The sequence below is a fragment of the Nerophis lumbriciformis genome, linkage group LG14 (assembly GCF_033978685.3).
Source record: "Nerophis lumbriciformis linkage group LG14, RoL_Nlum_v2.1, whole genome shotgun sequence".
In the NCBI taxonomy this organism is placed as follows: domain Eukaryota; kingdom Metazoa; phylum Chordata; class Actinopteri; order Syngnathiformes; family Syngnathidae; genus Nerophis; species Nerophis lumbriciformis.
Window position 1 is genome coordinate 30113705 of NC_084561.2, and position 14792 is coordinate 30128496.

A 14792-nucleotide genomic window follows, 5' to 3' on the forward strand; every position below is an offset into this window, starting at 1 on the left:
CTTAACATTATTGTTTATATAATATATCAGTACAAGTAGATTTGATATTGTAGGTGTACATTTATATTTTTCTGGGTGGCAGACAATTCTTACTTATTGTATATGGTGGCTAATGAAATATGATGATACAAATGTACAGTCAAAACTAATCTGACTGCACAAAGACACAGATCACAGACAAGGAGATTATGCAGACCACTGGGATGCCATTTATTTGTGCACAAGAGTGTGCTCACCCATCTCCTCCTCTGCTCAAAATCAAATAACTTTATCAAATTTGTGCCTGGTACATTTTAAGACATTCACCCACAGCCAATTTTATTTTGTTTAATGATTGTAACTAATGAGCATTGATAAAAACCCGGACCACATTAAGTGCCCATTAAATACATGCAGTAGAGCACACATGCGAGCCGTGGTGGTGTGTGTGCAGTGATCTGTGTTGCTGGAAACAACATATATTTTTATTCTTTTTATCAATGCACATGTGTTAAAAGTACAATTTCAATGTTGATGATGTGCATTTATTATAAAATAGAATGAAGGTTATGGCGAAGCTAACGACTGTGTTTTATGCGATTCCTCTAACTTAAACAAAAAATCGATAGATTACTCGATTATGAAAACAATAGATAGCCTCAGACTTAAAAGATAACCAATAATATTCTTTGACAAATTGGTAAATGTAGAAATACGAAAAAAAGGACTGAGGCTCTGCATTTCAGCATAACTCATGAAAGTGAAACTGGAATGTTTCAAATGATACTTTATATTAAATTATTCAATTTAAATTATTTTAAAAATGTATCTGTGTCTTGCTTGCTGACTAATTTCTGTCACTTGTTCACCACTTGCTGTCTCAAACAGGTCAACGGAACAGACGCGGACTATGAATATGAGGAAATCACAATGGAGCGGGTATAAAACATGCACTCTCCCTACATATTGCAAATGCATCAGGGTAATAGAAACATAAACAACATACTGCCAAAAAGTCAGTAGTATGTGTAGACCTGCCAGCATGTAAGCATTTTTCGTACATGTGGGTGTTTAGGAACTCTCAAAAAATGCCTTCAAGTTTGGCAAGTCTTTTTACAGTGTGTGTACTGCAATGGAAAACGTTAAAATCCAAACTGTTGAAGCCTATTTGTTTTACATAGGTACATATAGATTAGACGGACATGCCCTGTGTTACATATCATGGCTACGTGTCAGTGTTGTTTTTGTTCTCTACCCAGCTCACATTTTTTGCACATTTTTACCAACCCTATTTTACGAACATTACTATTGCTTCTCCATCAGTCTCCACTTTCTTCCTCTGATCCTCTCGGCCGCTTTCTCATTATACTCTCTTTTGTCTCACCCCGAGGCTCTCTCGCAATTCTTCTCGCTCAGTCTTTTCTCCTGTGACCTGGATATGTCTGCTTGACTGGCTCTGCCTTAAAAAACACTATGGATGTACATGCAAACAGAGACGCAAAAATGACACACATTCATGCCCAGTAAGACGGATCGCAAGGAATATAGACAAGGTTGTTATTTTCACCAGAGATAAAATAAAACAACAATTAATTTCATAAAAACCCAAACTGTTGAAAGACTAATTTAGCAACAGAAACATTCATGTATTGTTCCCGTAGCCATTCCTATATTATGTATGTGTTAATTTTAATATTGTGATATTTTATAGCAGATCTACTAATAACTCTGTGTCTGCCTAAGGTTATACTCACCATATAATGGTTGTCTGTTGCAAAGCGATACTTATGAGTCATGTGTTTCTCTCAGTTAGTAACAAGGTAAAACCACGTTGCCAGTGACTGTTTTACATATGGGTCACTTGGGCAATTGTCCAAGACTACATTATCTTGGGGGCACCAGAAGAATGAGAGGGGAAAAAAAGATTTATAAGTATTTCTGCTCGGCAACCCATGCCCCACCATACTGCTAAAAAAAGGATGAATCCATAACAATGAGAGATTATCATCACACCTTGAGGGGGTCTCGCACAGGGCGCTATTGAAGCTAGAACCTGCACATAGCTCACAATGCCCTTAAACAATGCAGAATGTAATTCAGAGTTGAATGACAAATTACACCACACACCATATTTTGACTTACATGCACTACATTCAGTACTAGTTCCGTTTCTTGCTAAGTTTTTATTAGTTGTTGGGCTACATACTTTTCACTGAAATATGCTTGAGAACACAAAACTGTCTGCCCTCGATTATTGCAGGGGTTACGTATGGTGTCAGAACAGTGCCGAAATCTTCGTATGTAAAGAAGAAGAACAGTCTGAAGAAGAGTAGTCTTGAGTGTAGGGTCTAAGGTTTAGACAAAATAACCCATTTTATACACTGTTATAAAAACAATAAAAACACACATTTGTAATCTCAATGTGAGGGTATCATATTAGCCATTCTGGCACTCATATAAAGTAGGTCTGCATCTCCATAATGTAACATTGCAATTACCTGGGGAGCAGATACTAAACATTGACCTGCTCAGTGGCCTTGTGGGTAGAGTGTCTGCCCTGGAAGGTCGTGAGTTCAAACCCCGGCCGAGTCATACCAAAGACTATAAAAATGCGACCCATTGCCTCCCTGCTTGGCACTCAGCATCAAGGATTGGAATTGGGGGTTAAATCACCAAATGATTCCCTATCTCTAAGGGAGAGCCCCACCACCCGGTGGAGGAAACTCATTTCGGCCGCTTGTACCCGTGATCTTGTCCTTTCGGTCATGACCCAAAGCTCATGACCATTGGTGAGGATGGGAACGTAGATCGACCGGTAAATCGAGAGCTTTGCCTTCCGGCTCAGCTCCTTCTTCACCACAACGGATCGATACAGCCTCCGCATTACTGAAGACGCCGCACCGATCCACATGTCGATCTCACAATCCACTCTTCCCTCACTTGTGAACAAGACTCCGAGGTACTTGAACTCCTCCACTTGGGGCAAGATCTCCTCCCCAACCCGGAGATGGCACTCCACCCTTTTCCAGGAGTAAACCATGGACTCGGACTTGGAGGTGCTGATTCCCATCCCAGTCGCTTCACACTCGGCTGCTAACCGATCCAGTGAGAGCTGAAGATCTTGGCCAGATGAAGCCATCAGGACCACATCATCTGCATCCACCGAACCAGATACCCTCAACGCCCTGACTGCGCCTAGAAATTCTGTCCATAAAGGTTATGAACAGAATCGGTGACAAAGGGCAGCCTTGGCGGAGTCCAACCCTCACTGGAAACGGGTCCGACTTACTGCCGGCAATGCGGACCAAGATCTTGACACTGATTATACAGGGAGCGAACCGCCACAATAAGACAGTCCGATACCCCATACTCTCTGAGCACTCCCCACAGGACTTCCCGGGGTATACGGTCGAATGCCTTCTCCAAGTCCACAAAGCACATGTAGACTGGTTGGGCAAACGAGAGTATGGAGCTGGTCCACAGTTCCACGACCAGGACGAAAACTACACTGTAGCCTCCTCTCCAGTAGACCTGAATAGACCTTACCGGGAAGGCTGAGGAGTGTGATCCCACGGTAGTTGGAACACACCCTACGGTTACCCTTCTTAAAGAGAGGAACCACCACCCTGGTCTGCCAATCCAGAGGTACCGCCCCCGATGTCCACACGATGTTGCAGAGTCTTTTCAACCAAGACAGCCCCACAACATCCAGAGCGGGCGGTTCTCATCCACCCCTGGGGCCTTGCCACCGAGGAGCTTTTTAACTACCTTGGCAACCTCAGCCCCAGAAATAGGAGAGCCCACCACAGATTCCCCAGGCCCTGCTTCCTCATAGGAAGACGTGCTGGTAGGATTGAGGAGGTCTTCGAAGTATTCCCTCCACCCATCCACAATATCCGCAGTCGAGGTCAGCAGAACACCATCCCCACCATACACGGTGTTGATAGTGCACTGCTTCCCCTTCCTGAGGTGGTGGATGGTGGTCCAGAATCGTTTCGAAGCCGTCCGGAAGTAGTTTTCTATGACCTCCCCGAACTCCTCCAATGTCCGAGTTTTTGCCTCCGCGACCGCTGAAGCCGCACTGTCCTGGCCTGTCGGTCGCTGTCTGCTGCCTCCAGTCCTATGAGCCAAAAGAGCCCGATAGGACTCTTTCTTCAGCTTGATGGCACCCCTTACCGTACACCAGCGGGTTCTAGGATTACCGCCACGACAGGCACCAACCACTTTGCGGCCACAGCTCCAATCGGCCGCCTCGACAACAGAGGTACGGAACATCGTCCACTCGGACTCAATGTCCAGCGCCTCCCTCGTGACATGTTCAAAGGTTCTTCCGGAGGTGGGAATTGAAACTCTCTCGGACAGGAGACTCTGCCAGGCGTTCCCAGCAAACCCTCACAATGTGTTTGGGCCTGCCAGGTCTGCCCGGCATCCTCCCCCACCATCGCAGCCAACTCACCACGAGGTGGTGATCGGTAGAAAGCTCCGCCCCTCTCTTCACCCGAGTGTCCAAAACATGAGACCGCAAATCCGATGACACAACTACAAAGTCGATCATAGAACTGCGGCCTAGGGTGTCCTGGTGCCAAGTGCACATATGGACACCCTTATGTTTGAACATGGTGTTTGTTATCGACAATCTGTGACGAGCACAAAAGTCCAATGACAAAACACCACTCGGGTTCAGATCCGGGCGGCCATGTTTCCCAATCACGCCTCTCCAGGTTTCACTGTCGTTGCCAACATGAGCGTTGAAGTGCCCCAGTAGAACAAGGGAATCACCTGGGGGAGCACTCTCCAGTACTCCCTCAAGTGAATCCAAAAAGGGTGGGTACTCTGAGCTGCCTTTTGGCGCGTAAGCGCAAACAACAGTCAGGACCCGTCCCCCCACCCGAAGGCGGAGGGAAGCTACTCTCTCGTCCATTGGGTTGAACTCCAACGTGCAGGCTTTGAGCCGGGGGGTAACAAGAATTGCCACCCCAGCCCGTTGCCGCTCACTGCCGGCAACGCCAGAGTGGAAGAGAGTCCATCCCCTCTCATGAGAACTGGTTCCAGAGCCCTTGATGTGCGTCAAAGTGAGTCCGACTATATCGAGCCGGAACTTCTCCACCTCACGCACCAGCTCAGGCTCCTTCCCCCCCAGTGAGGTGACATTCCACGTCCCAAGAGCTAGCTTATGTAGCCGAGGATCGGACCGCCAAGTGCCCTGCCTTCGGCTTCCGCCCAGCTCACACTGCACCCGACCTCTATGGCCCCTGCTATGGGTGGTGAGCTCATTGGAGGGGGGGACCCACGTTGCCTCTTCGGGCTGTGCCCGGCCGGGCCCCATGGGGACAGGCCCGGCCACCAGGCGCTCGCCATCGTGCCCCACCTCCGGGCCTGGCTCCAGAGGGTGGCCCCGGTGACCGGCGTCCGGGCGAGGGAAATCTGGGTCCTTTGTTCGTGTTCTTCATAGAGGTCTTCGAGCTGCTCTTTGATCCCTCACTTAGGACCAGTTTGCCTTGGGAGACCCTACCAGGGGGCATAGAAGCCTCCGGACAACATAGCTCCTCGGATCATTGGGACTTGTGATTTAGTACTATATAAATAAACATTGATTGATTGATTGATCTTTAATTGAATCAAATTGGTAAAAGTTGTTGTTAAAGATAGCGTTTTTCCACATGATATCATAAAAAATAGTAATGTAATTATTTAATCGATAGTAGTATAAAAAAAATAGACTAATTATAGGTTATTTTGTCTTGAGACTCTAATCTTATTTAGAAGCGACACACAACAGGCCCGGTTCATATTGGCACTGACCAGGCGATGGCAGATATTTAAAGTGACCAATCAGAAGAAAGGAGAGTTGCTTGGCCATGTATTCAATGACCGCCCCTGTTGCGCATGTAGACAAACAGAGTCCGCACAAGCGGAAAATTAGTCTTCACATAGAGTGTTTTTTGAACGCAAGGATTTTGGCACTGTTTTGACGCTATAGTTACGTCCCCCCAATAGTAAGTATATTTTGGTAAAGTCGGGATGCTATTTATTTTGTGATTTGTGTGACTATTAATGTCTTTTTAAGTCATACACATACTCTACACAGCTTTCACACACAATTAAAAACACTTCCCCTCTCTCTTATATCTTAAAACAGTGCATACACTCTAAAACCTATGTAATTTTACCATGAGAACTCAAATTGGTACTGAAATGTCAACATACTTTTTTATTTAACAAGAAGACATAATTAACCTTTTTGAGCTACTCAAATACTGTATCAATGTACTCAATGGTACTTTAAAATCTGCACTGCACTGTATCTGCAGTAAGTAAACTGCCAAGTGGCGAGGGAACACTGTAATATGATTATTAATATTATTATTATTACTTAAAGTTGTTTTAAAAAACTGGAAATAAGTAATATATTGTGGCCGGAATACAAGTAGACTGGCTACACTGCGGTACCGTTGTTAAATGCATATACATGTGTTACATGCTTTTATGTCACTGACTCGTTGTTTATTATTACACGTTTTTGTTTAGGGTAACTCAGGTTTGGGATTCAGTATTGCAGGAGGAACTGATAATCCTCATATTGGAGAAGACCCGTCCATCTTTATTACCAAGATTATACCAGGAGGAGTCGCCGCCCAGAATGGACGACTCAAGTAAACACACACAAACACACTATGTTTGCATGTTCACTATATGTTGTGTGGCTTTTATTCGATAAATCCTGTGTTTTTGTTGGGCAGGGTGAATGACTGTATAGTCCGAGTAAATGAGGCAGATGTCAGGGAGGTGACCCACAGTGGGGCCGTGGAGGCATTGAAGGAGGCTGGAGGTCTTGTCAGACTGTGTATACGACGCAAGAGGATTCACAACGATAGAATCATGGATATAAAGCTAGTGAAAGGTCCCAAAGGTGAAGAAATACTACAATCATAATCACAACACGGTCTACGTATAATTACGTACAGTACTGAAAGTATAAAAATCATATATTAAGCAGAGGTGCTTTTAAAAACAGGTACGATTTTTCAGTCTATGCAATTATTCTACCCTTGTTCAGAGCATTTAAAGTGAATTTGTTGCTTCTAAATAATTTTCCAGCAATTAACTATTATGCCAACTGGTCCCAATTAGCCATCGATTCTGTTTGAATTATGGACCTGTGATTGTAAAATTCTATATAATAATAATAATAACAAGCACTAACTAGAGTGTACAATCGAAGAAAAAAAATGCCCCTACTAATAGTGGCCGTGTGGCAGTGGATGTTGAGGTAGATGTTTTACAAAAAAGAGCAAAATGCAACAAATCAACCTCAAAATACACACTCATTCCATTTACCATATTTTCTGGACTATGGTATGTAAGCCGCACCCACTAAATTGTAAAAGAAAAACATAGTTTTCCATATACTAGCCGCACTAGCCGTAGATATATACATTGTGAAATTATTTATTTACACAGAAATATTTTGTAAATGATTATTTACATACTTTAATTGTTTCCAAATGGTGCCTGTAACACGGCAGTAAAACAGACGATTAGTCAAAACAGAAGTAGTAAAACAGATGATTAGACAAAACAGAAGTCATTGTCATGGTCCCTCTAGCTGCGGAAGCCAGCTCTCCAAGCAGCTAAACAGACTCAATAACTCCACGGTTTTAGTGAATTTTTTAAGGAATTTGTGAAACTGTAACAATACAAAAAGAATCCCATTGTAAGTTAATAATACTAACACAGATTCCTCTAAACGTGTTAGCATAGCAAACCTAGTAATGCTAACGACTCTAGCTTGACTACATTACTGTAGCATGTACAAATATGCATGAAAGCACTGCTATCAAACATGTGACTGTCTCGTAAGTATGAATTGTTTTAGTTATATTGTAAAACTTACAAACGTTGCTTGGTGTGATGAATGAAGAAACCATACGAGTAGAAATGCTATGGATGACTAGTAGATCGAAGGGCAATTTAATATTCGGTTCACGGCACTAAACAGAAGGAAATACTGTAGACGTTCAACCCACAGCATCTGCAGTGAGCGAACTTGTCCAAAAGATTGCGCCACAGTACAAAAAATAACACACCTTTTCAAGTTCTGTGGGTGTTTTATAGAATCTGTTTGTTGAATACAAAACATAATGGCTGTTAGCGAAGAAAAATCTTTCAATCCATTACCGTTTTATTAGCCGCAAGGTAATAAAATGTAGCGGCTTATATTCCGGAAAATACAGTAATAAGGGTCTATAAGGATGATTGTAGCATAGTGATCATTGTAATAGAGTCGGCCTTTGCCACATCGCTCTTCAAAGTTTGCGGCTTGTAAAGGTGACTATTTGGGTGTTATTTCATTGCTAGGAGGCTGTCTTATTGTAAAAAAAAACATATTTACAAAGTTGGTTTATAAGCTCTAGCTCTGAAAATATTTATAATGAATAATTCCTACTTAGCGTAAATTTATTTACCATTTAACAAGGATAAACAATTGTTTTCTGCATTACACTTGACAACCGGAATTAGAGCTGGTTCTCGGAGCCTTCGTGTGTGCTTAAAAGACAAAACCAACAAAAATGCAGTCTAAGTATATTTATAATTATATATTGAGAAATAATGTATTATATTTTACATGTTATGTAAATCTTTGTAAATAATCATATGTAAACAATAAATAAAACGTTTATATTGACCACTACAATTCAGTTCAATACAATACGTTCAATAGTCATGTGTTTATATTTTAGATAATGTAAAAGTTTATATGAATAGGTAAAAAAAATGTCGATGTGTTTAATATCTCCTTCCGCAGTGAAGCCACTTCAAAACAATTGATTGAAAAAGTAAACAATACACAATAAATCAATCAATCAATCAATCAATGTTTATATAGCCCTAAATCACGAGTGTCTCAAAGGGCTGCACAAGCCACAACGACATCCTCGGCTCAGATCCCACATCAGGGCAAGAAAAAACTCAACCCAATGGGATAACAATTTGAGAAACCTTGGAGGGGACCGCAGACCGGTGCAATAGACATCGAGTGGATCTAGCATAATATTGTGAGAGTCCAGTCCATAGTGGATCTAACACAATAGTGAGAGTCCAGTCCATAGTGGGGCCAGCAGGATATCATCTTGAGCGGAGACAGGTAGCATCTCTAACTGTTACCGGGAGGGCATTCCAGAGTACTGGAGCCCAAACAGAAAACGCTCTATAGCCCGCAGACGTTTTTTGGGCTCTGGGAATCACTAATAAGCCGGAGTTCTTTGAACGCAGATTTCTTGCCGGGACATATGGTACAATACAATCAGCAAGATAGGATGGAGCTAGACCATGTAGTATTTTATACGTAAGTAGTAAAACCTTAAAGTCACATCTTAAGTGCACAGGAAGCCAGTGCAGGTGAGCCAGTATAGGCGTAAGATGAGTCTAGCAGCCGCATTGTGTACCAACTGTAATCTTTTAATACTAGACATAGGGAGACCCGAAAATAATACGTTACAGCAGGGGTGCCCATTACGTCGATCGAGAGCTCCTGGTCGATCGCGGCGGGTGTGTCAGTCGATCGCCAACTAGGCATTGAAAAAATAGTCCTAAAAATTAGCGATCAGAAATCTTCACTATGACGTCACTTTCGTCACTTGATTGACATTCACGGCACCCGAGGGTCTTGTGAAATGACACTGGCTGCTGCGAGCTCAGTGTGAAGGAAAAAAAGACCGTCAGGGAGGCGAGAAACACTTTTTATTTCAACCATACCTCCTGTCAAAAGCCTAAAGACTGACCACATAGTTCCTGTCTTCCCAATAAAAGCGCTGCTCTTTCCTGCCTGCACTAACAATCTAAGAGTCTCAGAACGCTGGCGTGCACAAGCTCGCAAGCCACGGAGTTTGTCGCCAATGTATTTCTTGTAAAGTGTATAAAAAGGAGTATGGAAGCTGGACAAATAAGATGGCAAAAATCAACCACTTTCATGCGGTATTGGACAGAAAGGAGGACTTTTTTTCTCCTCCATTAAAAAATGTGGACGTTGTCATCACTACTGTCTGATTCCAATCAATGCAAGTCATCAGAATCAGGTAATACATCAACTTATATTATTGTCTTCAGGAAAGAAAGGAATCTATATGTGTTAAACATGCTTGTATTATCATTAAACACCTTTTAACTTGTTAACAAAAAGTCTCTTTCATAAATAAATAAATATAAATTACATACATGATGAATGAGGTAGATCCCTTCGACTCGGTCATTTAAAAAGTAGCTCGCCTGCTGAAAAGTGTGGGCACCCCTGCGTTACAGTAATCGAGACGAGACGTAAGGAATGCATGAAACATGATCTATCTCAGCATCGCTAATGGACAAAATGGAACGAATTTTAGCGATATTACGGAGATGAAAGAAGGCCGACAAAGACAAATGTTCTTTGGACACCCTATCTTCGGGGAAAAAGTTCTGCTACAATATAAACTTAAATAGTAGAGTTGTTTTAGTAATATGACGACGCAATGTAAATGATAAATTTTCTCAATGGGCTTTTAAATTAGACGCGGCCGCGATGCCACTAACCGAACTAAATGTATTAAAAAGGACATGTTGACTCACCGCTTAATTGAAGTTTAACAGAAACAAGGTATAATTGTATCATGTATACAATTATATTTTATTATTATTATTTGTTTCAATTCAGTCCATCAAAGTACAAACGTAGAACAAGCAAACACCATCAGAGCACGACAACCACCGTGCGCCATAATCATGTGCTTCCCCCTGAACGACAGCATAGAGTGTCAGGGTTATAAAACTGTAAATTTATGGCGGTATAGTTGGTTATGGTGGTATTGTGGATTTCACTGCCTTTAGAATAACAAACAGATGGAGTTGGCTTGTCATCGTCAGCATTTACACCGCTTTATTCTGTGTTTCAGGAGTAATGTGATATGGTGATAAATATATTGAGTTTGAGTTTTTTTTATTACAAAATAATAATAGATACTCAAGATAGAAATACAGCACATAAATGATAAATAAATATAGTAAGAAAGTGAAAATAGTGAAAAGTGAAATAGAAATTAATAAAATATACATTTCCAATTACGATACTTCAACTCTATGTTTTATACATTGTTCTCAATGTAGTAGTAGAATATAATATAACTTTAAATAAAATATGTAAGTGGCACTAGTAGTTCGAGAGTTATATAAATAGTTACACAAAGTTGTAATATGTTGATTGTTTCTTCCAGGGCTAGGATTTAGTATAGCTGGTGGAGTTGGAAATCAACACGTTCAAGGGGACAACAGTATCTATGTGACAAAGATCATTGAGGGAGGAACCGCACAAAAAGATGGACGACTACAGATAGGGGACAAACTTGTGGCTGTAAGTCATTTTTTTTCTGCTGAAGTCTTTATCGTCCCCCTCTTTTCCCTTGAATTTAACAATTGTATTTACTGTATGAATTAGAATCCCTTAAATTATGTCTTTAAGTGTAATTTTTAGAATTTGATTACATTCTAATGTAAGAATCTTATTTTTTGTGCCTTTATAATGCAGTATATTTCTTCATGTGTCTGCAGGTTAATGGCTCTTGCTTAGAGGAAGTATCTCATGAGGAAGCAGTGGCCGTCCTGAAGTCCACACCCGATGTTGTTTATCTCCGTGTGGCCAAAAACTCCTCTGTATTCATCAATGAAAACTTTCCCCCTCCTGATGTCACCAATTGTAAGTACTGTACATACATACACATTCATTGTTTTTATTCATACAGTAACTGTAGTATGAACTAAAATATCCCCTCAATCATACGAGATAGATAGCGAGGTAAACTTTATTCATCATGAAAGGAAAATAATTGTTATTATTATTTATCTAATTTATATCAACCCAAAATAATACACTTTCACTTATAATGCTTAATGCATTATACTGATTTTAATTTTAATTTTTATTGGGGCATTATTCACTGTGAAGTTGCGTCCTAAATCTTTTTCCTTCAAAAAAAAATAATACACAATTTAATTCGTAGTAGAGCTCGATTTTTTAAGCAAAAGTATATCTGGGCTTCACAGACATAGTATGTGATTTGATTGCACGATGATAAACTAGACACAAGAGACGATACGTAAATAGTAGATGCATAATCCATCCATCCATTTTCTACTGCTTGTCCCTTTTTGGGGTCGCTGAAGCCTATCTCAGCTGCATTCGGTCGGAAGGCGGTGTACACCCTGGACAAGTCGCCACCTCATAGCAGGGCCAACACAGATAGACAGACAACATTCACACTCACATTCACACACTAGGGCCAATTTAGTGTTGCCAATCAACCTATCCCCAGGTGCATGTTTTTGGCGGTGGGCAGTCACGGGTAGAACATGCAAACTCAACACAGAAAGATCCCGAGCCCGGGATTGAACCCAGGACTACTCATTACCTTTGTATTGTGAGGCACATGCACTAACCCCTGTGCCATCGTGCTGCTAGATGCATAATATGATATAAAATATGGGAGTAAAAGTAGACACAACTTTCAATAAATAATACATTACATTATGAAAATAAATAATACTACATTGTGTAGTAAATGCATAAATGCTGAGTATAATCCAGACAAAACGTATATTAAAAAAACATTTACTCGCTATGTATGTTTGCTGTTCTGGCAAGAAAGGTTGAGTGTTTTCTCAGCTGTAAATAGAACTCACTCACACTTGTAATGTGCTTTGTGGTGGTAGAGACAACATTGTTTACAGTTAAGTTTCCAATACAGGAAGAAAAAAGTGAATGTACTTATAAGCAAGCATATTAATAGGGTTTTTATTTTGCCATTGTTCTGTTTGTGGCAGTGTTTTGCGTACATGTGCACATGCTATGGTGTATGTACATGCTATTGTACGCACTAGTGTATTAGAGTACAGATTTCTTTAATGTCAGAGCACAATTCATTGCTTTAGGAAGGGAATCCTTTGTGGAAACTATTCTAATACCATCAATGTGATGGGCTTGCTGTGCCGTCCCCTGACAGAGCAAATGGTAAATAAAAAAATACATGCTCACGAGTCATGACACACTAAAACTAACTATTGCTACTTGATTTCATGACATTTTGTTATTCATCATGAAAGGAATAACAATAAATGATAAAAGTAGTGTGAAAATGTTTGTTGATTTGGAATATTGTGACTTGACTGTGCCAAAGTCCTAGGGCCTGATCTTCTCAGATCCAAATTCCGCGCGCTAAGTAGCGTGTGCAAACTATAATAGTGTGTGTACTATTTGTGGGCGTTTTGCAGGTGAGCTACTGCGTGTACATTTGAGAACTAGTGCAAAAGTGGCCCAGACCGCCCTAAAGTATGTAGCCTCCTAAAACCCGATGGCATGCATTTTTTATTTATCTCTGCTATTTGGGCTCTTTGGGAACCAATGAGTATAAAAACAAAAAAAGGTTGAAAGTATCCTGAACTTTGTTTTCAGCCATCTTGAATCCAACATGTGATGTGGTATATCGGTACTCTTTCTCCTCCACTCATTTGCAGTATAATGTCCTCAGTAGATTAAAATGTTGTTGTGGTTCACACAACCAAAAATGTGATGTCCACATATGTGAAGGCCGGGTTCTAGGGGGTTAAAAATTATGTTATTGTGTGTGTTATGTGACTTTCATTATGGAGACCCTCATTTACTGCACATACATATTATCATGCTCCACCCTGTGGCGTTTTGCTATGTTTTGAAACATGCAGCATCTGTGTTCCACTTTTTGGGGGCATTTATGAAAAAAGGTCCTGCAGTGCGATTTAAAATGCTGGAATAGTTCATACGCAAAAAAGTGCATATTGCAAAAAGTTTTTTTAATATTAATTTAAAAAATGAACATCATTAAAAAAACACCAGTAGACAACAAAACGCATCAATTGATTTTGTGTAACTCAGCCCTTTAAAGGGGATTTATTATGTTTACCTATTGGTACCTGTTTTTGTGTATGTGGGATCTGCATACAGTAAATCCAGACAATTTGAAATAATCTTGTCTTCTCTCGTACGTCCTCCAAACGGGAGAATTTGCCCAATTTGTAACATTTTTCCAATTTGTGACGTTTTTCCAATTGATGACGTCAGCCGATAACCTCATGAATGATAAAGATTTACCCGAAGAGCTTTGTGTAAGTCTGCCAATTGTAGCCCAGCGCTGTGGTCAAAAAGTTCCTTCTTTTTCTCTATACTCTAATTTTTTTGGGCAGACTGGCTCACACATGGACATGCATACACCTCTTTTGCCATTTTTAACACAAAGTAGCTGTGGAGGTTGCCCCCCAGTGGGTTCTTCGGACCACCAAGCATCGACATGATGCTTGGTGATGATGTGTGGGTTGCTTTCCAGCAAGTGTCCTTTGTCTCTCTCGCTCTCACTTGCACTCTTGCTCCAGCTCCAACAACGTCTCTCCTCCCGGTTGCTGCTTATACAGAGCGACAGGTGATTAGATAACAAGGCCCAAGTGGGCCATCTACGCACCTGTCGCTGACTTCGAGGCCGGTCCTGGCACACCCCGTTCCGCTGCAGGCCTGCAGGCCACGCCCCCCTCCACATACCTCCACCGTCAGACGCAGGCCGGGAAGCCCTTGCGGTAATCCACACAGAACCGCACAGACCCATCCTTCTTCCCCACCAGAACGATGGGGCTGCACCACATACTGTGAGATTCTTCTATTACCCCCAACTCCAGCAAGGATTATAATTCCTCCCGAACCACTTTGCGTTTGTGTTCGGGGAACCTGTAGGGCCGAGACCGCACCGTAGCACCCGGGCTGGTTT

The 14792-nt window shown here is 41.5% G+C and overlaps 1 protein-coding gene across 11 annotated transcripts in view; it reads left to right on the forward strand.

The window, feature by feature from the left end:
- LOC133616418 (discs large homolog 1-like protein) overlaps positions 1–14792 on the forward strand; it is a 212981-nt gene that overhangs the window by 129415 nt on the left and 68774 nt on the right. For all 11 annotated transcript variants that reach the window (XM_061975651.2, XM_061975639.2, XM_061975640.2 and 8 more), the window contains 5 exons: positions 868–918; positions 6508–6632; positions 6720–6889; positions 11223–11359; positions 11557–11701. In XM_061975651.2, the coding sequence (XP_061831635.1) occupies positions 868–918; positions 6508–6632; positions 6720–6889; positions 11223–11359; positions 11557–11701 (628 nt within the window). The remainder of the gene's footprint in view (positions 1–867; positions 919–6507; positions 6633–6719; positions 6890–11222; positions 11360–11556; positions 11702–14792) is intronic.